General features: G+C 38.4%; 1 protein-coding gene across 3 annotated transcripts in view; it reads left to right on the plus strand.

Moving 5' to 3' along the window:
* The window catches only part of DCAF5 (DDB1 and CUL4 associated factor 5), a 76727-nt gene that overhangs the window by 13720 nt on the left and 47092 nt on the right, over positions 1–15915 (plus strand). For all 3 annotated transcript variants that reach the window (XM_087746479.1, XM_087746481.1, XM_087746480.1), the window contains exons 3-5: positions 2336–2372; positions 4826–4965; positions 9354–9483. In XM_087746479.1, the coding sequence (XP_087602605.1) occupies positions 2336–2372; positions 4826–4965; positions 9354–9483 (307 nt within the window). The remainder of the gene's footprint in view (positions 1–2335; positions 2373–4825; positions 4966–9353; positions 9484–15915) is intronic.

Genomic DNA, 15915 nt, shown 5'->3' on the forward strand with positions numbered 1-15915 from the left:
AAAAAAAACCCTAAAAATTACAGTATGGAAGCTAGCACAGGGTGCACAGAACTCAATTCATTCTGTAAATAAAGCTGCCAAAGACTAATGACTTAGGATCTGACGACCTTTCCCTAAAGCAGCTCTTGATAGCAGAGGAGAAAGCATTTTCCACTTCAGTACAAATTGAATTGCATCCAAGGAATTTCAGAGCTCTTTGCTTTGAAGGAGCGCATGTGTAACATGCACCACATGTAGCCATTACAAAAATGGAAGGCAGGAACTGAGTGGACAGTGTTTTGCGTGTAATCTCTGGAGAAAAAACTGTCTCAAGACACCAAAGAAGTTCCCATCCCTGAAGAACACTGTTGACCTTCTGTGTCCATGCACACAGAGAGTAGAGCAGCATTTGAAATGAAAGATCCCCTCTTAGTAAACTGCATGGACTTACTTTTTTTTTTTTTGCCTTTAATGTTAGGTATATGAAAAGCTGAAATAAACCTACAGGGAACTGAATTTGTTTCTGTAGAGGCCTGATGTGACAGATATGGGGTTTAAGTCACCTTAACTGTGCTCCTCTGTATGTGCTCTGCAGTATTTCATCCTCACAGGTATAATTGAAGGGAATGGCAGATACTTCTTGTCTTTCTGACCGTTGTAACTGCAGTTATCAAAACGAGAGATTATAAATGGGAGAGTTGCGTATACAATTACAACCCAGTTATTCTCAATGAAGAATGAACTCTCCTGGGTTAAAGTAAAACACGTTAAGTGGAAACCCTACTGGGCTGAACAGCAGCGACATTTTCTGGAGAGATGGATCTTTACCAGAAGCAACCAAGCAGGTTTTGGTTAGATTTTTGTCACCACCTTCTTCTGCCACACACAAAACAGAGAGAAGCAGTGGTTATTCCACGCACCCCCCCCTTTTGTGCTTTCTTTCCCATTTTGGAGCTTGTGATGGAAAGGAAGGCTGATCCCATGATGACTAGAGGCCTGAAGCCAGGCATCTAGAATGATTCTCGTGTTCATACTGTATGGAGAGCGAGGAGCAGGAGTGTCTGCTGGAAGAAATTTTGTCACTGGAGAAACTAGGCTACATTTTTCACTGGTGAAATACATAGGCACTAGAGTAGTTTTACTAGGTATAAACCTTGCCTGTAATGTATAATGGGCAGTTTCCATTGCAATTAACGATCAAAGGACACTTACACATAAGTGACTTGTTTATTGTACCATGGAAAAGATGAGCTACTGCAGTAATCTGAGGCTGGCACGATTTAACTAGGAGCCTGTGCAAAGAGCAAGTGGATGTAGAAAAATCTCACACCTCATTAGTCAAAGAGAAACTTTCTCATATTTCTTCTGTTGGGACAGAATACAAATTGAAATGTGTATGGGATAAATGAAAACTGAGTCAGCTGGACACTTAAGAATCATAACATGAAATTTTGCTCTTTCCGAACCTCTGGCTTTGGTGTACATTAGGAAAGCTTCACAACTTGATATCGCAACTAGAAAGACATACTGAGCATAAAAATATGGCTTTGTGGGATTTCTGTTTTTTTTCTTCTGAATTAAATATAAATGTGTGTCGTCTTAAATATTTCTAAAGAGGAGGTGCCAAATTAGATAAATTAATATTCAGTGCAGAGACTAAAAAATATTCTGTTGCTATAGCTTGAAAAACACTGCATGAGACAGTGCAATTACTTTGTAGCTGTGACCCTCTTAGTCTGCATGCACGTGGTTAGTTTCCATTGTATTCAATGGATGTGATCAAAGAAAAGTGATATGATTGTCTGGTTACTTGGTTTGGTTTTTGTTAATACAAAAGAAATTACACTGGCTGTCATGTTTGTGCCTTCTCAATGGTTGCAAAACCGTGAATGCTGACAGCGTGAACTGGTGGCATTTGAGCTGGGAGCATCTTTTCACCTTCCCTTATCTTTTTATGGAGCATCCTCTGAGAAGGAAGAAAGGTGTACTCACATGAGAGTTAAAGGTGTTCTGCTGCTTCATATAATATTCTTCTCCTTACTGCAAATGTCCCAAAACTCAAGCTCAAACTGAACAATGATCAGTAACACAGTTAAGTAGAATTATTTGTTGAGCAGTAGCAGATGGAATGGATTGGTGTATTCAATCATGACTGGAAATGTCACATGGAGCCTTTGACATAACTGAGCAGAGGGCTGACCACTTGGCAACTGAACTGGTCTTCTCTCTGCTTTGGTTTTGTTTTTGAAATAGAAAATAAAAAAATAAACATTTATTGTTTGGGTTTTTTTTTTTTCACTATAATGCTTTTCAACCACTGGAACATGATGTTAAGTGTTTGTATTTCTCTTTATAGGCAATGATGAGCAAGTTATACTCCATGATGTTGAAAGGTAAATACACAGTTTGTGTTTACACTGCTTCAAGAGCTCGCTTACTGTCAACTCACTGGAGGCACTTTTTGTTTTAAATTAATGGTCTGGGAGAAGAGCACAGTGTTTTAATCCTGGAACATGCTTTTCATTTATCTAAATTCATACCTGGAATGAAGTATTCCCTATCACCCCATTTTTTTTCAGCACTTGGGTTCTGCATCATTTTGACCTTGGGAAGGAGAATGGTTGTTAAACAGATATGCCCTCCTGCAAGCACTATAGTAGGTTCTGACTAGCTTCAGAGCCAGATTATTCTGGTACATATACAAGTATTGTGGCACATACGGGCTTTTTGTTTTGTTTTTCAAAACACTCACATGACTTGTATTTAAGATAGCTAGCGCTTGGCCTACCTAACTACCTTTTAAAACTTTGGCTGCAGCTGCCTGATTCTCCACACTTATGTGCAGCATATTTATTTTGATACTTGCTTTTTACCAAAACTGTAAAGCAGTTGGGAATTAGGCTTTGTTGTGCTACATCAAGATTAGGCTGTTAGTCAAAGTATAATTAATACAGTGGTGGTCAACTGGAGTTCTGTAGATTCATGTCTTTTGAGCTTACTGTTTTCGAAGTAGAAAAACTACAAAGTTAAAATTTCAGTCTGTACTAATAACTTCTACAGATATAAGCAATGACCGCTTAAATAACATGAACTCAAGGAAATCAACTGTAAAGAAAAAGCAGGGAGAGATATATGTAAGAACAGAGAAATATAAAACCTTAAGTGTTTCTGAGTTGCCTGATTCCTGATTAACATAATTTGGACATATTTCTTGCTAGGTTTGTCCAAAGCCTTTTGCGTTGAACTGCTCAGTGTACATCTGCCTTCCATATATCTTATATATCTACTTGTATAAATCTTACATGAGAGCTGGGCAAACTTAACTTTGTCTTGCTCTTCTAATGCTTTCTGAGGAATATTATGTTGTTTGGTGGTTTGTTGGGGGTTTTTTTGTTTGTTTTGTTTTGGTTTGACTTTTGGGGGTTTTGGGGTTTTTGGGGTGTGTGTGTGTGAGGTTTTTTGTGCATTTTTTGTTTGGTTTGGGGGTGTTTGGTTTTGGGAGGGTTTTTTGTTTGGTGTTTTGTTTTTGTTGTCGTGTTTGGTTTTTTTTTAATTAAACGTGGAAATGTCAATATTTTAGATGCTGGTGTTTATTATGTTCCGACTTTTCAAGCTTCTACAAGATCTTTGTCCCTGACAATTTTCTATGTAACACATTTTTTTCCTGCTGTGTCTTGCTTAGATGTTTTAATAAGTCTTTTTGATATGTGTGTATTTTTAATGTGCTTTTGTTATCAGGGTTTTTTTTTAGGTATGCTAAGTCAAGTTGTAATGCATATAGAATTCATTCCTCTAAGACTATTTGTGTGATCTTCTGAAAGAAACCTTACTAGTCTGACACACTGAATTCTGGTTGATTTCTACAGAAAGTTACTCTGTATTCTTGAATGATAACACTTGGTCTATCAACTGCTTTTTCATAACTTTTAAATGGCTTTTTCTGTTACTGCTTTTTTGGCCTTTCTGTTAATGGTCCATGAGCCAGAATTAGTAGATCTGTCACTAAGAACATGAATTGCCATGTGAGCAAAACACTGATTTTACGTGGCATCTCTTTGGTGGAGTTCCCATGAGGTATGGGGATTGTATACAAAGTGTATTCCCTAAAGAAATAAAGGGGTTTTGCCAAAGAAATAAAACAACCCCAGAATCTTCTGTTGTAGTATTTTAGCTTTTAGCCTCTCCGTGCTGCTGTTTCCTCCTTGTTAAATAATCTAAAAAGTTGGGAAAAGAATGGAGAATGGGCTTTTTCTTTTTTATAGCTGCAGAATGGCTGAAATCTAGGTACTTTCGGGGGACTTATTTTTTTGTTCTTTTTTGCTGCTTTTTCTACGTGGAAAAAATATAGGTCTGGTCTATCGTAGAGAACCAAGACAACTTATTAAAAAAGCCAGCTGGAAAGTTGCTCTTTTGTGAGCTTCAACTGAACTTTTGGATGATACAGAAGCCTGTATTCAAGAATAAACTTCTGTCTTGTTTTTCTTTTTACATTAGGTAGTAAAAATTTAGTCCAGAGGTCCCAAGACCTCTTTTACTTTTCCATTACCTTCTCCCAGGCTTAATCTAATACAACATGGTTTCCATAGCATCTTGCAGCTTCTGAAGTTTTTAATGTGTGGGTTTTGGTCTGAGTTTTTTTTTTTTTTTTCCTCATAGCATGACATCTTGGTCACTTTACATGGGCTTTTTGTTTGTTTTGTACTCTCATTAAACACAAGAGTCTTATTATGAAGTTAAATAAACCTTGTCACTAAGTATTACTAGGGAGATAAAGCTGTAATTATTTTGCTTTTTAAAACACCAGCAAAAGAAGGAAGAATGATAATATTGTGTGTCTTTTTTCCAGCACTGAGACCTTGGATGTGTTTGCCCATGAAGATGCAGTGTACGGCCTTTCAGTGAGCCCAGTAAATGACAACATCTTTGCCAGTTCATCAGATGATGGCCGGGTTCTTATTTGGGACATCCGAGAGTCTTCCCATGGAGGTGAGATCTCTAGATGGAAAAGATCATTGATTTAGGAAGAATTTGGGCAAGGCAGGGAGGGCATAAGTTATGTTTATCTGGGACAATCGAGACAGGGAGTATTGGAGAAGGGTGAAAGCGAGGCATAATTCTCGTGGCCAGTGGTAGGCAAGCCCTGGTCTTTACAGTTCAGTGTTGCTGTCTTAAGTGACTTCATAAAGTACGAGCATATAGTGCAGGCTGGCATAGAACTTGGTATGAATAGGTTTTAACTTGAGTAAAGAAGCAGTGGAGGACATGTTTCTTCAATAAAAATGTCTTGCTAAACTTGAAATCAATTAGGAATGTGGATTTTTTTTTTGTTTTGTCCATAGCCTGGGATAAAAAATTTTTGGAGGTTTAGAAAGCTGTTATTTTGATCTGAATAATTTTCCAAAGCTATTTATGTACTTCCCTGTGACACTGAGAATTGTTCTTATGCATAATGTTTTCTGGTTGTATGGAAACTTAGAGCCCTTATGTGATAACAGGGAAGTTGAATTATTACTTCAATCTTTGTTTTCTAAAACAGAACTGAATACTGTTGATTTATGTAACAAACCTGCAGTTTCTCAAAACACTGCAATCTGTGTTTTTACAGCTGCAGTTTTAAGGCTGAAGAATCTCAGTTTAGAACTGTAGTTACATAAATTTGGAGAGGAATACTTCAGTAATTGAATTTCAGTATATGAATACTTAAGTAATACTTCAGTAAATGAAGTTGTGAGTTTACCCCATTCTAAAGAACACAACGCCGAGAATTTAAAACTGAGCAATCTGCAGGAGTACACAATCTTCTTCCCTTTCTTCATAGTTAAGACAAACTTTCATCTTTTTTTGTAAGCCGATTAAATGCAATTGCCTCAACTCATAGTTTCTGCTGGTCTTACAGGAAAGTTGTTTATGGCACTGAAATCCGGCTTATGTATTTTGTGGCAATTTGTACATGTATGTTGTTGAGTCAAAGTTGCTGTTTAACTGAATTAGCTTTTTCCATACCTAGTGAATTTGATAACTTTCTAGACTGCGATTCTGTCCCTTTTTGACTAGGAAATGAAAGCTGAAGCAAGACATACTCTATAGTCTCATAGGAGTCTTTCAGAGCCACTAGTATCATGAGGGCTTTATTGAATGTGAGTAACCAGAATTAGGTCTGTCTTGATAAGCCCCACAAGAATACTCAGAGTAAATTGCTTATTGATGCCCTCCCTACCCCAGGCATATTGCCTTTGTATAAATAAAAATTAAATATACTAGCACTGCATTCAATTTTCAGTAGTCTGATTCTTACTGTGAATTCTGATTCTCTTGTGCAGTCGTGATACCTCTTATCTCTTTTCCATCTGGTAATTTTATTAAAACATTCTGAAAAATGGTGCACACACTCAGTATATGTATATCATAGACTTTAATAAAAATATCTATAATGTCCCATCTCTGAGGAGCTCATTAATAACCTCCCTCTTGCTCAGAAGTCCCTTACTAGCACAGTGAACTGTTGTCTTCCCTTCAGGCCGTTTCTTACTCCATGCAACTCCCGTTGCTAATCCCAACTGCCTGTAGCTAACTTGATACTATACCACATGTGAATTTAGTCCTCATTAGATCTACCACTTTTCCCCTATATAAAAGGTCCATTACTTTATCAAAGAGAGAGATCAAATTAGTCTGATGTGACTTATTTACCTTTGGTAAATCCAAGTGTCGCTTCATTCCTATTTTTCTGTTTTCATAATATCCAAGTGATGAGAGCAGACACTGAATATGGCTTCCAAATTAGAAATGGCGAAATGCTCCTTTATTGCCTTCTCCTGAACTCTACACCGTAAAGATCTGTCTCTGTTAGGAGAACTACCTGTTGCTGACAGTGGATGTCAACAGTCGGTGGGAATGGATGCTTAAATGCATCTTTATGAAGCTGCTCAGTATCGTAAGCTAATGTCCAATCTGATGGGAGTTTCTGAAATTGTATGAAATGAGGTTTGTCCTTCTTTGTTGTAGTTAAACCTTGCTACTGCTTTTACTGTTGCTGAGACTTTGAATGAGAAGGCTGCACCAGTGAAAATGGAGGTTAGAAGTGTTGGCTGTGGTACATTTGGGCCTTTTTTGGAGTAGTGTCTTAGGTTCTCTGAATTTTAAATAAAAGGCTTTTGCATGCTTATATAGGAGTCCTGAGTCAGCATTTATATGTGAGCCCTGCCAATGTTTACTACAATATAATGCTTGTCACTGGGGTAATCCCCTTGTCTGCATGGTATTGTCGTGGGAATAGGCGCTATGCCTGCCAGCGCTAAGTATAGTTAGTTACCCTGAGTGGCCAGCTCATTAAAATCTTGCAAATAACCTCCTAGTTTAAAATAGTGCATTAAAAGAAGCTGGAAAAGGAGTTTCATTATCTTTCTGTTTCTCCCTGTCTTTCACTGCTGAGTGATTTATGCAGTAATTTTTATAAACCCGCTTTTAATTTTTGTTAGAGGTGGTGTTGAGCTTCTCCCTTGAGAAACATTTTCATACTCCAGTGTATAAGAGCTACAATGGTGAATGAGCATAAAGAACAAGAAAAAAGTAACCCCCCTACTTTTCATTAAAGTGACTTAGTGCCTCATTAGTTTAGCTCCTGTAATCTCTCTTTAATTTGACAGGCTGAAAGGCAACTTTTGATATCTTAGAAGAAAACCGTGGTACCAGGCCAGGCTGTTCATAATAAAGGTGTGGAGGAAAACACCAGTAATTAGTGACAATGATTTGACTAAACAGATGTACACAAATTAAAAGTTTATTTTAAAAAACAATTCCTTTATTTGGCAATCTGATGTTGTTTGTCTCTCTACTCAGCTAATGCAGGCCATTGCTTCTCAGTGGGGGCTGCCATTTTAATAACACAGTCTTTTATGTCCCAGCAGGGATCTGATTTGATGATGGAAATGTAGAAGGTCAGTTTTGGTGTTAAACCTTATTTGGAGCTGCCAGCAGACCAACAGCAATCTCTAAAGGCTTGGGGCAGACTGACAGAACAAAAGTTTGCTCCTGTTCTTCCCTTTACTTCTCCCTCCTGTGACAATTAATAGCACCAGGGAGCTTCAGCTATGGTCAGAGACTTTTGTTTTGATCATTGCTAAATGAACACTAAAAAGGAAAGTCCCTGTGTCAAAAAGCTTGGAATAGAGCGTAAGAGGAGGATACAGATGGGGCAGGATAAGTAAACATTAATTCTGTCTCAGTTGCTTGATGGGCAGTAGTTTCAGAAGGTATTGGGAATTTGGGAGGGTTATCTGTTTAACTCAGTTTTATATGTCTTAATGAGGGATACGAGGAAAGAAAATTAAGTACCTTTGGAGGTGCTTGTGGGGCTAAATGTGCCTGCCCACAGTGGCTCAAATAAGGGCAGTAAGAGAGTCTCCCAAGCATGTGAGCAACACAGTGGTTGCATCAAAGGAAACAGTGAATGGAAAAGTCTGGCATAATCCCTGGCTCAAAACAGGCATTGATTCTTGTTTCTTAGTTGAGTGAAAGAGTGGCAGCATGCCACAAAAGATACACACAACAAAGAGAATTAGACTGTGCCTAAAGCCATAAAGCTAGCGGAAAGATACAGAGAAGGATGACAGAGGCAAGGCTTTTTCCCATTCTTCATGGAGGCAGCATTTTGACAGAATGAATAGGGCAGAGTAGCAGGCCAAACACAGTCTTGTTACACTAATCAAGATGAGAGGGAGAGAGTCTGGATGAGCATGTTTTTAACTCTGTGTGTGAACAGCAAAAGCCAACTGTTAACACTTTTATGCAAGAGGAACACCCTTCTTGTCTGCTTGTACAGCACTTAAGAGGTAGCAGGCCTCTTTTCCCCAGGGTTGGCAGCTTGCTTTGAGCTGAGTTCCATACAAACTTATTTCACGTTTTGTAATAATATTATTCTTCCATATAAGCAATTGCTGCTACATTTACAGTTTGGGTGATCATCAGTGGCTGTGGAAGCTTCCAGGTATATATTGCTAGGCAACTTTCAGAAGTCCCTCCATGAGTAGTCCTTATTAGATGACTGTCTGGTTATGAACCTTAAGAAGATTCAAATAATTGATCTTTAAGTGGCTAGTTTTAAACTCTGATAACCTTCCATAAGCAAAATGGTGTCTTGAAATCCAGTATGCGTCCTTTTCCATATTTAGACAAAGTTAATGTACACGTGGGTGGACTTTAAAACCTCAATTTTTATATTGCTTTGGATGTGTCAGCTTGAGAAATGGTTTGAACATGTCTCCATATCTTCAGATCTTGTTATGCTGTTTCCATATTAAGCTGCCAAACTCATTGCATTGAACAGTTGTATGCATTGTTTGTTCTTATGTCTGAAATGTCAACTTTTTCAACAGAGCCCTTCTGCTTGGCACACTACCCATCAGCCTTTCACAGTGTGATGTTTAATCCAGTAGAACCCAGATTACTGGCTACTGCCAACTCTAAGGAAGGTGTGGGACTCTGGGATATTCGTAAACCTCAGAGGTAAGATCGGGCTGTCCTTGTCTTATGTTGTGCTATTTCTTTCCCTTGAGAGGTGATGGCATGCCACTCTTTTTTTTAATAGTCAGAACATACGATGGTAAGAAAAGATGCAGAACAAAGTTAACAGCAATGTTAGTAAAGCTGAATTAAATTATTTTGCATAATTAACATTCTTCTTCATACGTACAATCTAATGTGATTTAAAAAGGGGCTAAATCTTCAGTGTTAAGGTAAGTGATTTTTTGGAAGCCTGCCTGGCCTCACCACTACAGATTAACTCGGATTGTTGTGTCAAGTTCACATCATTATATTTAGCACTGGCTTGCTAATACTGGAAGAAGCCATGGTGGGCACTGCCTGGTTTACAGTTTGGTTTTTTCTACCCATCTCAGTTTTCAGTGGCTGACTAGAGATTGTGGTCAAGGCAGCTTTTTTTCTCAATGCTTAAGAGTTTTATATGACTTCTTAGACACCTGGATAATCAGTTTGGCTGCATAATGTGCTTCCAGATTTGCACAGGATTTTAAACAAATGAAAAGAAGAGAATAAGTTTGCAGTATGACATGTGGTTAGACTGGGTTCTAAAGTGGACATTCTCACTGTCTGATACCAGAGTTTCACATGCATGAGAGATTAAGCTTCTGTTGAAGTCTTTTTCAATCTTTCAGATTTTGAAAGTAATTTTCTTTTTTATCATAATAATCAGAAAAAAAAATTTGAGCACCTCAAGTAAATGTTTCTCCCTTCCCCCTCCCACTTTTATGTTTACGTGTTTCCAGTTAAAAGTGTAAGCGTAGAAAGGATAATTTCAAAAAAAGTGAAAAGAAGGGAAAACAGGTGGTACTTGTTTTACAGTGCAGTAGCCTCAGCTATTTAAAATACACTTGACTCTTCCCTTACTGGTGAATTTCTTGGAATATCTTGAAGTGCATATCACTAAAAATTCTCCTCGGGTTTGTACTGTAGAGAGAAAAAGCAATCTCATTTGCAGCTAATTATAACTGGCTTAAAAAAATTCTAAAATGTTTAGACATCCATTACAATAGTAACCAAAGTATGGTTTCAGGGGGGTTTATTATTCTTAAATTGTAAACATTAATGGTTTGAATTGATTTTTATTTTTAAGCTTGAATCAGAATTTGCATGCTGATGCTGGTGGCTCTAGAGCTCGCTCACATTTGTAAAGTTTGCCAGAGCCCTTGTTGGCAGCTGTTGTACAGTCTGCTATTAAATTTAGGTTTGATAAACTTTAACTGGAAGGGAGTTAGGAAGTTGCCTAAACTATCTTCTCTTATCCTTGTCAAACTCTTTATGTCTAGGTCTTAGTTTGATGCTAGAAAGTTACTTACTAACTTCAGCATTTACTGGATAGAGGAAAAGAAATACAAGACATTAACAGTTATTTTGCTCTTACAAAACATGTTTCTTGTTTTTTTTTTGCCATAAAATTTCTGTCATTTTAACTTCAGTTCATGCCTTTTTTTTTCATTGTGAACTAATATGGACAAAGTTGGCTTCCCTCGCCAAGCAGCTGTCCTCATACTGGTTTTGCAGGATTCTTTGTCTTTCAGCTTCTACCTCAATTTTGTGGTTTAAGAACTTCTGCAGGTTGAGTTGGTCTTGTTTTCGAAAGGGAGTTACATCAAAACATTTCTCTCTACAGACATTTATTCTCAGAGTGTGAATATAAAAGGAATGATGTTGGTAGAGTGGTATAGCTTGTATCAATAAAAATTCTATATGGATGCACAATTTAGGTGAAGTCTTTCACTTGGGTAGAAAAGTGAAATAGGATCATGCCTGGAAAGGTTGTACAAGGCTGACAGGAGTAGAGAGAGGAAGTAAATATCACTAAGGATACAAGCATTGACCCTGATAAATGCAGGAGCACATGACTTGAGTAAGGAATTTTCCTCTTATAAATTTTAACAGCTGCTTTCTAATAGCAGAAATAGTGCCTTTTTCTTATTTTTAGCTATTCTCATTAAGACTTTGATCTCCGAATTTTCTCAGCTTATGTATAAAAGTGTTGATGAGCTATTGCTTGGGGTGGTAGCAGCTATCAGGTCATGGAAACTCAGGTGATCTCCAGTCTAGATGCTATCCTGCCTTCTTCCTAACTCTTAACCACAAGGCAAAGTGCTTGCTGTGAGCTTGTTGGGGGCTACTGTGTGTGTATGGGATAATAGTCTGTAGTTCACACATTTAAGGACACACATTTTTAGCTGTGTTGCGGCATTGTTCTTTCTAATGCCAAATATGAAATAGCTATAGCAGAATTTAATTGGTAATGCTTCTTGGCAAGTAATTTGTATTTCTCCAGGTGTAGCACCAGTGTGAAAGACTTAATAACCTTTGACAAATCAGAATTCTACAGTCTTTTTTTGAATGATGAAAGGGGAGGGGAAAGGGTGCCTTATGGTATAACCTCTGGGTCGTCTTGAAGGCCTCACATGAATTGGTGGAAGCTTGTACGCTTACATCTGATGGACAAGAGCTACCTTTTTCTGGTCCTAATCTGATTAAAGTAAATCTTTCCAATTAAAAAGCTGAATGGTGATGGTTAAACATCATATCTTGCAACTACAGTGCTGAAATTCTCAGATCAATAGGTCAGACCACTTTTTCCATGCATAGGGGAACGTGTGCAACACCCTTATTGTACAGCTGGACATACACCACGTATACCATGCAGTTGTTCCCTTAAGCACTGAATTTAAAGCATTTGCACCTACTAGGTGTGGTGCATTTTGTAAAATAGGCACATGCTTCCTGCCTGCAGCCCGCTCCTCCCAGAGGACTCTGAAAGGGGAAGGTAAGAGACAGGCTGCTCCTCACAGCGTAAATGCTGTTGACTGGTATTTAGAGCCTCAGACTTGGGCTGAGCAAGCTGTAACTTAAATGAATGCAGGTGATAAGTCTGCTTTCAGCTGCCATTTTTCTGGGACGGTCATCAGCTTTCCTCCTCTGCTTGATCAGAGATGCACCCAAAACATGGTGAGAAGGGTATGCTTGGAGGGAAAGAAAATGGCCTAAAGCACTCTTCTGCCACTGCAGTTTTTTCCCAGGAAACTCTCGGAGAAGAGGACTCTTCAGAGTGAGCTGTGTCCTGCTAGTGGGCTGCCAAAGCCAGAGTCTCTCATATTTAAATAAATTAGACTGGATTTTTAGTCTTTATTAAAGTAACAGAGCATTTGCCAAAACTCCCACTGGTCTCTGCAGATCTAGTTTGCTAATCTAGAAATATGGAACTTGATTTTTAACGTATTTGGGGCCAATTCACTTTGTCTTATGAGGAAACAATTTTATTGATTTGTAGATTAGTTAAGATATAACACTCACTCCAGTGAGGAGGTGGAAGCCAGAATTTAGATTTTCATCTGTGGTTTTAGTTTGTTACAGTCTCTTCTGGGGAAAATACACTGTGAACTTAATTATTAGGAAAAAAAAAAAGTTTTTTGTTAAGGATGAAGTAATCCACATAATGCTGTAAGTACTTGTGATAGACTTTACATAGAACTGAAATTGTTACGTGAGGGAGTTTGTGTATATTTTCCGTATTCTTATTAATAACAAAGGACACAAAGTGTAGTTTCAGGCAAGATGTGTGCCAAAAGCATTTTGGCTGATGAATTTTATACGCAGAATGGGTTAAACAGCCCTGAAGTTGTCCATAATCTAGGGATAAACAGGAAGCTGCCTGTGTAACTTGCGTGCCAGAACACTAGCAGAGCAAAGAAGGGCTACTGCATCTGCTGCTTTTCTCATTGTCAAAAAATTCTGCTAATGGTGGAAATTCTTGCTTCTCTCCGGATTTGTAGCTCTCTTTTATACTGTCATCAGTATCCAAGAAAATGTAACACTGCCTGAGGTATAGGAAGGATGAGGGAATAGAGGCTTTTGTGGGGGGACACAATGTGGAAATATTAACTTGCTGGGATTGCTGAATAGCATAATATGAAATTACAGTACAAAATTGCTAGATCTGTCTATTCCTTCCCTAGCCTACCTTTTTATTTCCATTGCTGTGCATGAAGTTCACTTGTGAGGGACTTTATGCTGTAAGCTGTCAAGGGAAAGTCTTCCTTTCCTTCAGTATTGATGTAATCCTTCATAATACTGTGGCCATCATGGGAGTTTTTCAGTCCTATCGTTCCACCTGTGGTGCCAGCAGAAATGACTAGATCAGGTAAACTTTAGCTGTTTTGTCACAACGTGTGGTAGTGGGGTTTTGATTAGGGGTCGAATGGGTAGAAAGAAGGGAAGAAGTGTAGATACTTTCAGATGTTTGCTGTGGATTGCCAAAATAGCAACTTGCAGCGGGTTAAGCAGGGCTGCAGCACTCCTCCGGTACGGGAAAGGTGAAATGGTTATATGTAGTTAATAATCTGCTGCTAGTATAACACTTCATTTACCCCAACTACTGTCCTGTTCTCGGTCAGTTCTCAGATGGAAGCAGAGTTAAACCGACTCAGCCACTACTTGGTTTGCTTCATAACTGGAGACTGTTCTGGGGAATCCTGCTGCTGCTCCCCTGCAAAATCCAGAAGGCAAATCAAAAGCTTGGAATTCTGAAGACTAGCCATTTGTGGCCAATAGCAGTACTGTAGCTAGCAGCACTGGTGCGGTAATACTCTTTACAGATACAGGTGAGGTTTGATAAGCCCACAGGATTCAGCTGGCCTTCACTCAGTTGAAGGGGATCAGGCTTACTGCTGAATTTCTGGTTTTAATCAGCAGAGGCTCCTCAGGTGAGGTATAGTTTTCCTTCAACTTCGTTCAGCTTGATGATGCACTTTCAGAAAAGGGGTGATTTGCTGTTAACTTCTAAACTTGTATGTCAGTCAGTGGAATATGGCTAATTGTACAGTTTTAAACTAATACTCTAAATTTTCAAAATCTTGAATGGAGTCGTGATATCCTAGTAGGTTAGAGAATTCAGATATAGATTCCACTGCTTGTCAGAAACAAACGAGCTGCATCTACTTATTTATCCAGAAAATCTGAGGATTTTTACACCGGAGTATTTTTGTCCAGAATACACGGCTCTTCTCCAGTTGGGTTACAGGAGAGTTTGTCTTCTAGCTTGCTGTTACATGCCTCCAGCTAGGAGAGTTGGTTTTATCTGCTTCTTTAGACAGGCAACACTAAACACCTCTACAAATTAAAAATAAAATATTTTTAGGGTTAGAAAAAAAGTCCTGATTATGAGTAGGTTTTATTCATATACTGTGAAATTGGTTAACTTTCTGATGGGAAGCTGAGAGTGCTTTTATGCTTGGCTACTACAGTGAAGAAGGTAATTGAAAAGCCAGCATTTCTTGGCATGCACAGGGAAATTTAGAGACAGTTGCACAGCTCTGAATTGTGAAAAGTTTAGCTCGCTTCAAATAGTCATAATTTGATTAGTCTTGCTGACTGAGTCAGGATACAGAGGCGGATTCATTTTGTTTTTTCCCAAAGTTCATTCACAGCTTGATATCTCTTCTGTCTCAGATTTAGTGCAGCAATTGAGATTCCCTCCTTCTCCCCCAGTATACTAATAAGATCTGAATGTGGTGGGCTGGCTCCTCAAAAATAGCATGTGAAGCACTGTTAAAATAGAACTAATATAAGTCCAGCATGATTACAAGTTGACTAGTGATTCTGGAAATCTTATTTTCCTATTTTTAGAATGTGTGAGTATTGCCATTCTTTCAGGTGGACATTAAACTGAAACCAACTGTATTGTTTCTTTTTTAAAAACAGTGCATTGAAAAGCTTAAATGTGCTCTTGATTAATGAGGCTGTTGTAGGGCACTCACACCACTAGATGGGGTCTGGAAGCTGTGCCTTTTTTAAGAAAATCAGAAAAGGCAAGTCTGTGCATCTTAAACTGTTTACAATAAAATATGTATTGCAAATATGTATTGTTACAGAATTGCTGGGGGCATCTCAGCAAGTCAGTTTACATATATATGTCAAGCAACGACTATGTCACTCTAGCTATTTTTAGGTCCTCATGTTCTCCCTTCCTCTTTTCGATCCAGCCCCATGCCCATCTCCTTCTTTTTACTGGAATCAAAAGGCTGCTTTTTTCCCTAAGAAAATATAGTAATTACCCCCTTAATTCTTTCTTTTCCTGTGTTTCCCCCTGCCTTACATCAACTAATCTGGAAGTTTTTGAGATCAAAATGATTATTGGCCTGCCCTATTAATGACCATCACATACTTTTAAACTGGTTTTCATACTACAAAAAGGCTCTTCACAGAAGTGTTTTCTGCTTGTGATGGAGTGTTGAGCCTGTGTTTTTACACAGTGGGATCTATTTTTGTGTCTAGTTCAAGGGTTAAAATGCTAAGTCCTGGGTCAGTATCAGAAATACATATCTCAGGGCATTTTTATGAGCCTGGGAGGGCTTATCTAAAAGCTCCCAGGCCCTCATTTCTGCT

Source organism: Nipponia nippon, unplaced genomic scaffold, assembly GCF_047370975.1.
Source record: "Nipponia nippon isolate SJK-2023a ecotype South Korea unplaced genomic scaffold, ASM4737097v1 scaffold_10, whole genome shotgun sequence".
Classification (NCBI taxonomy): domain Eukaryota; kingdom Metazoa; phylum Chordata; class Aves; order Pelecaniformes; family Threskiornithidae; genus Nipponia; species Nipponia nippon.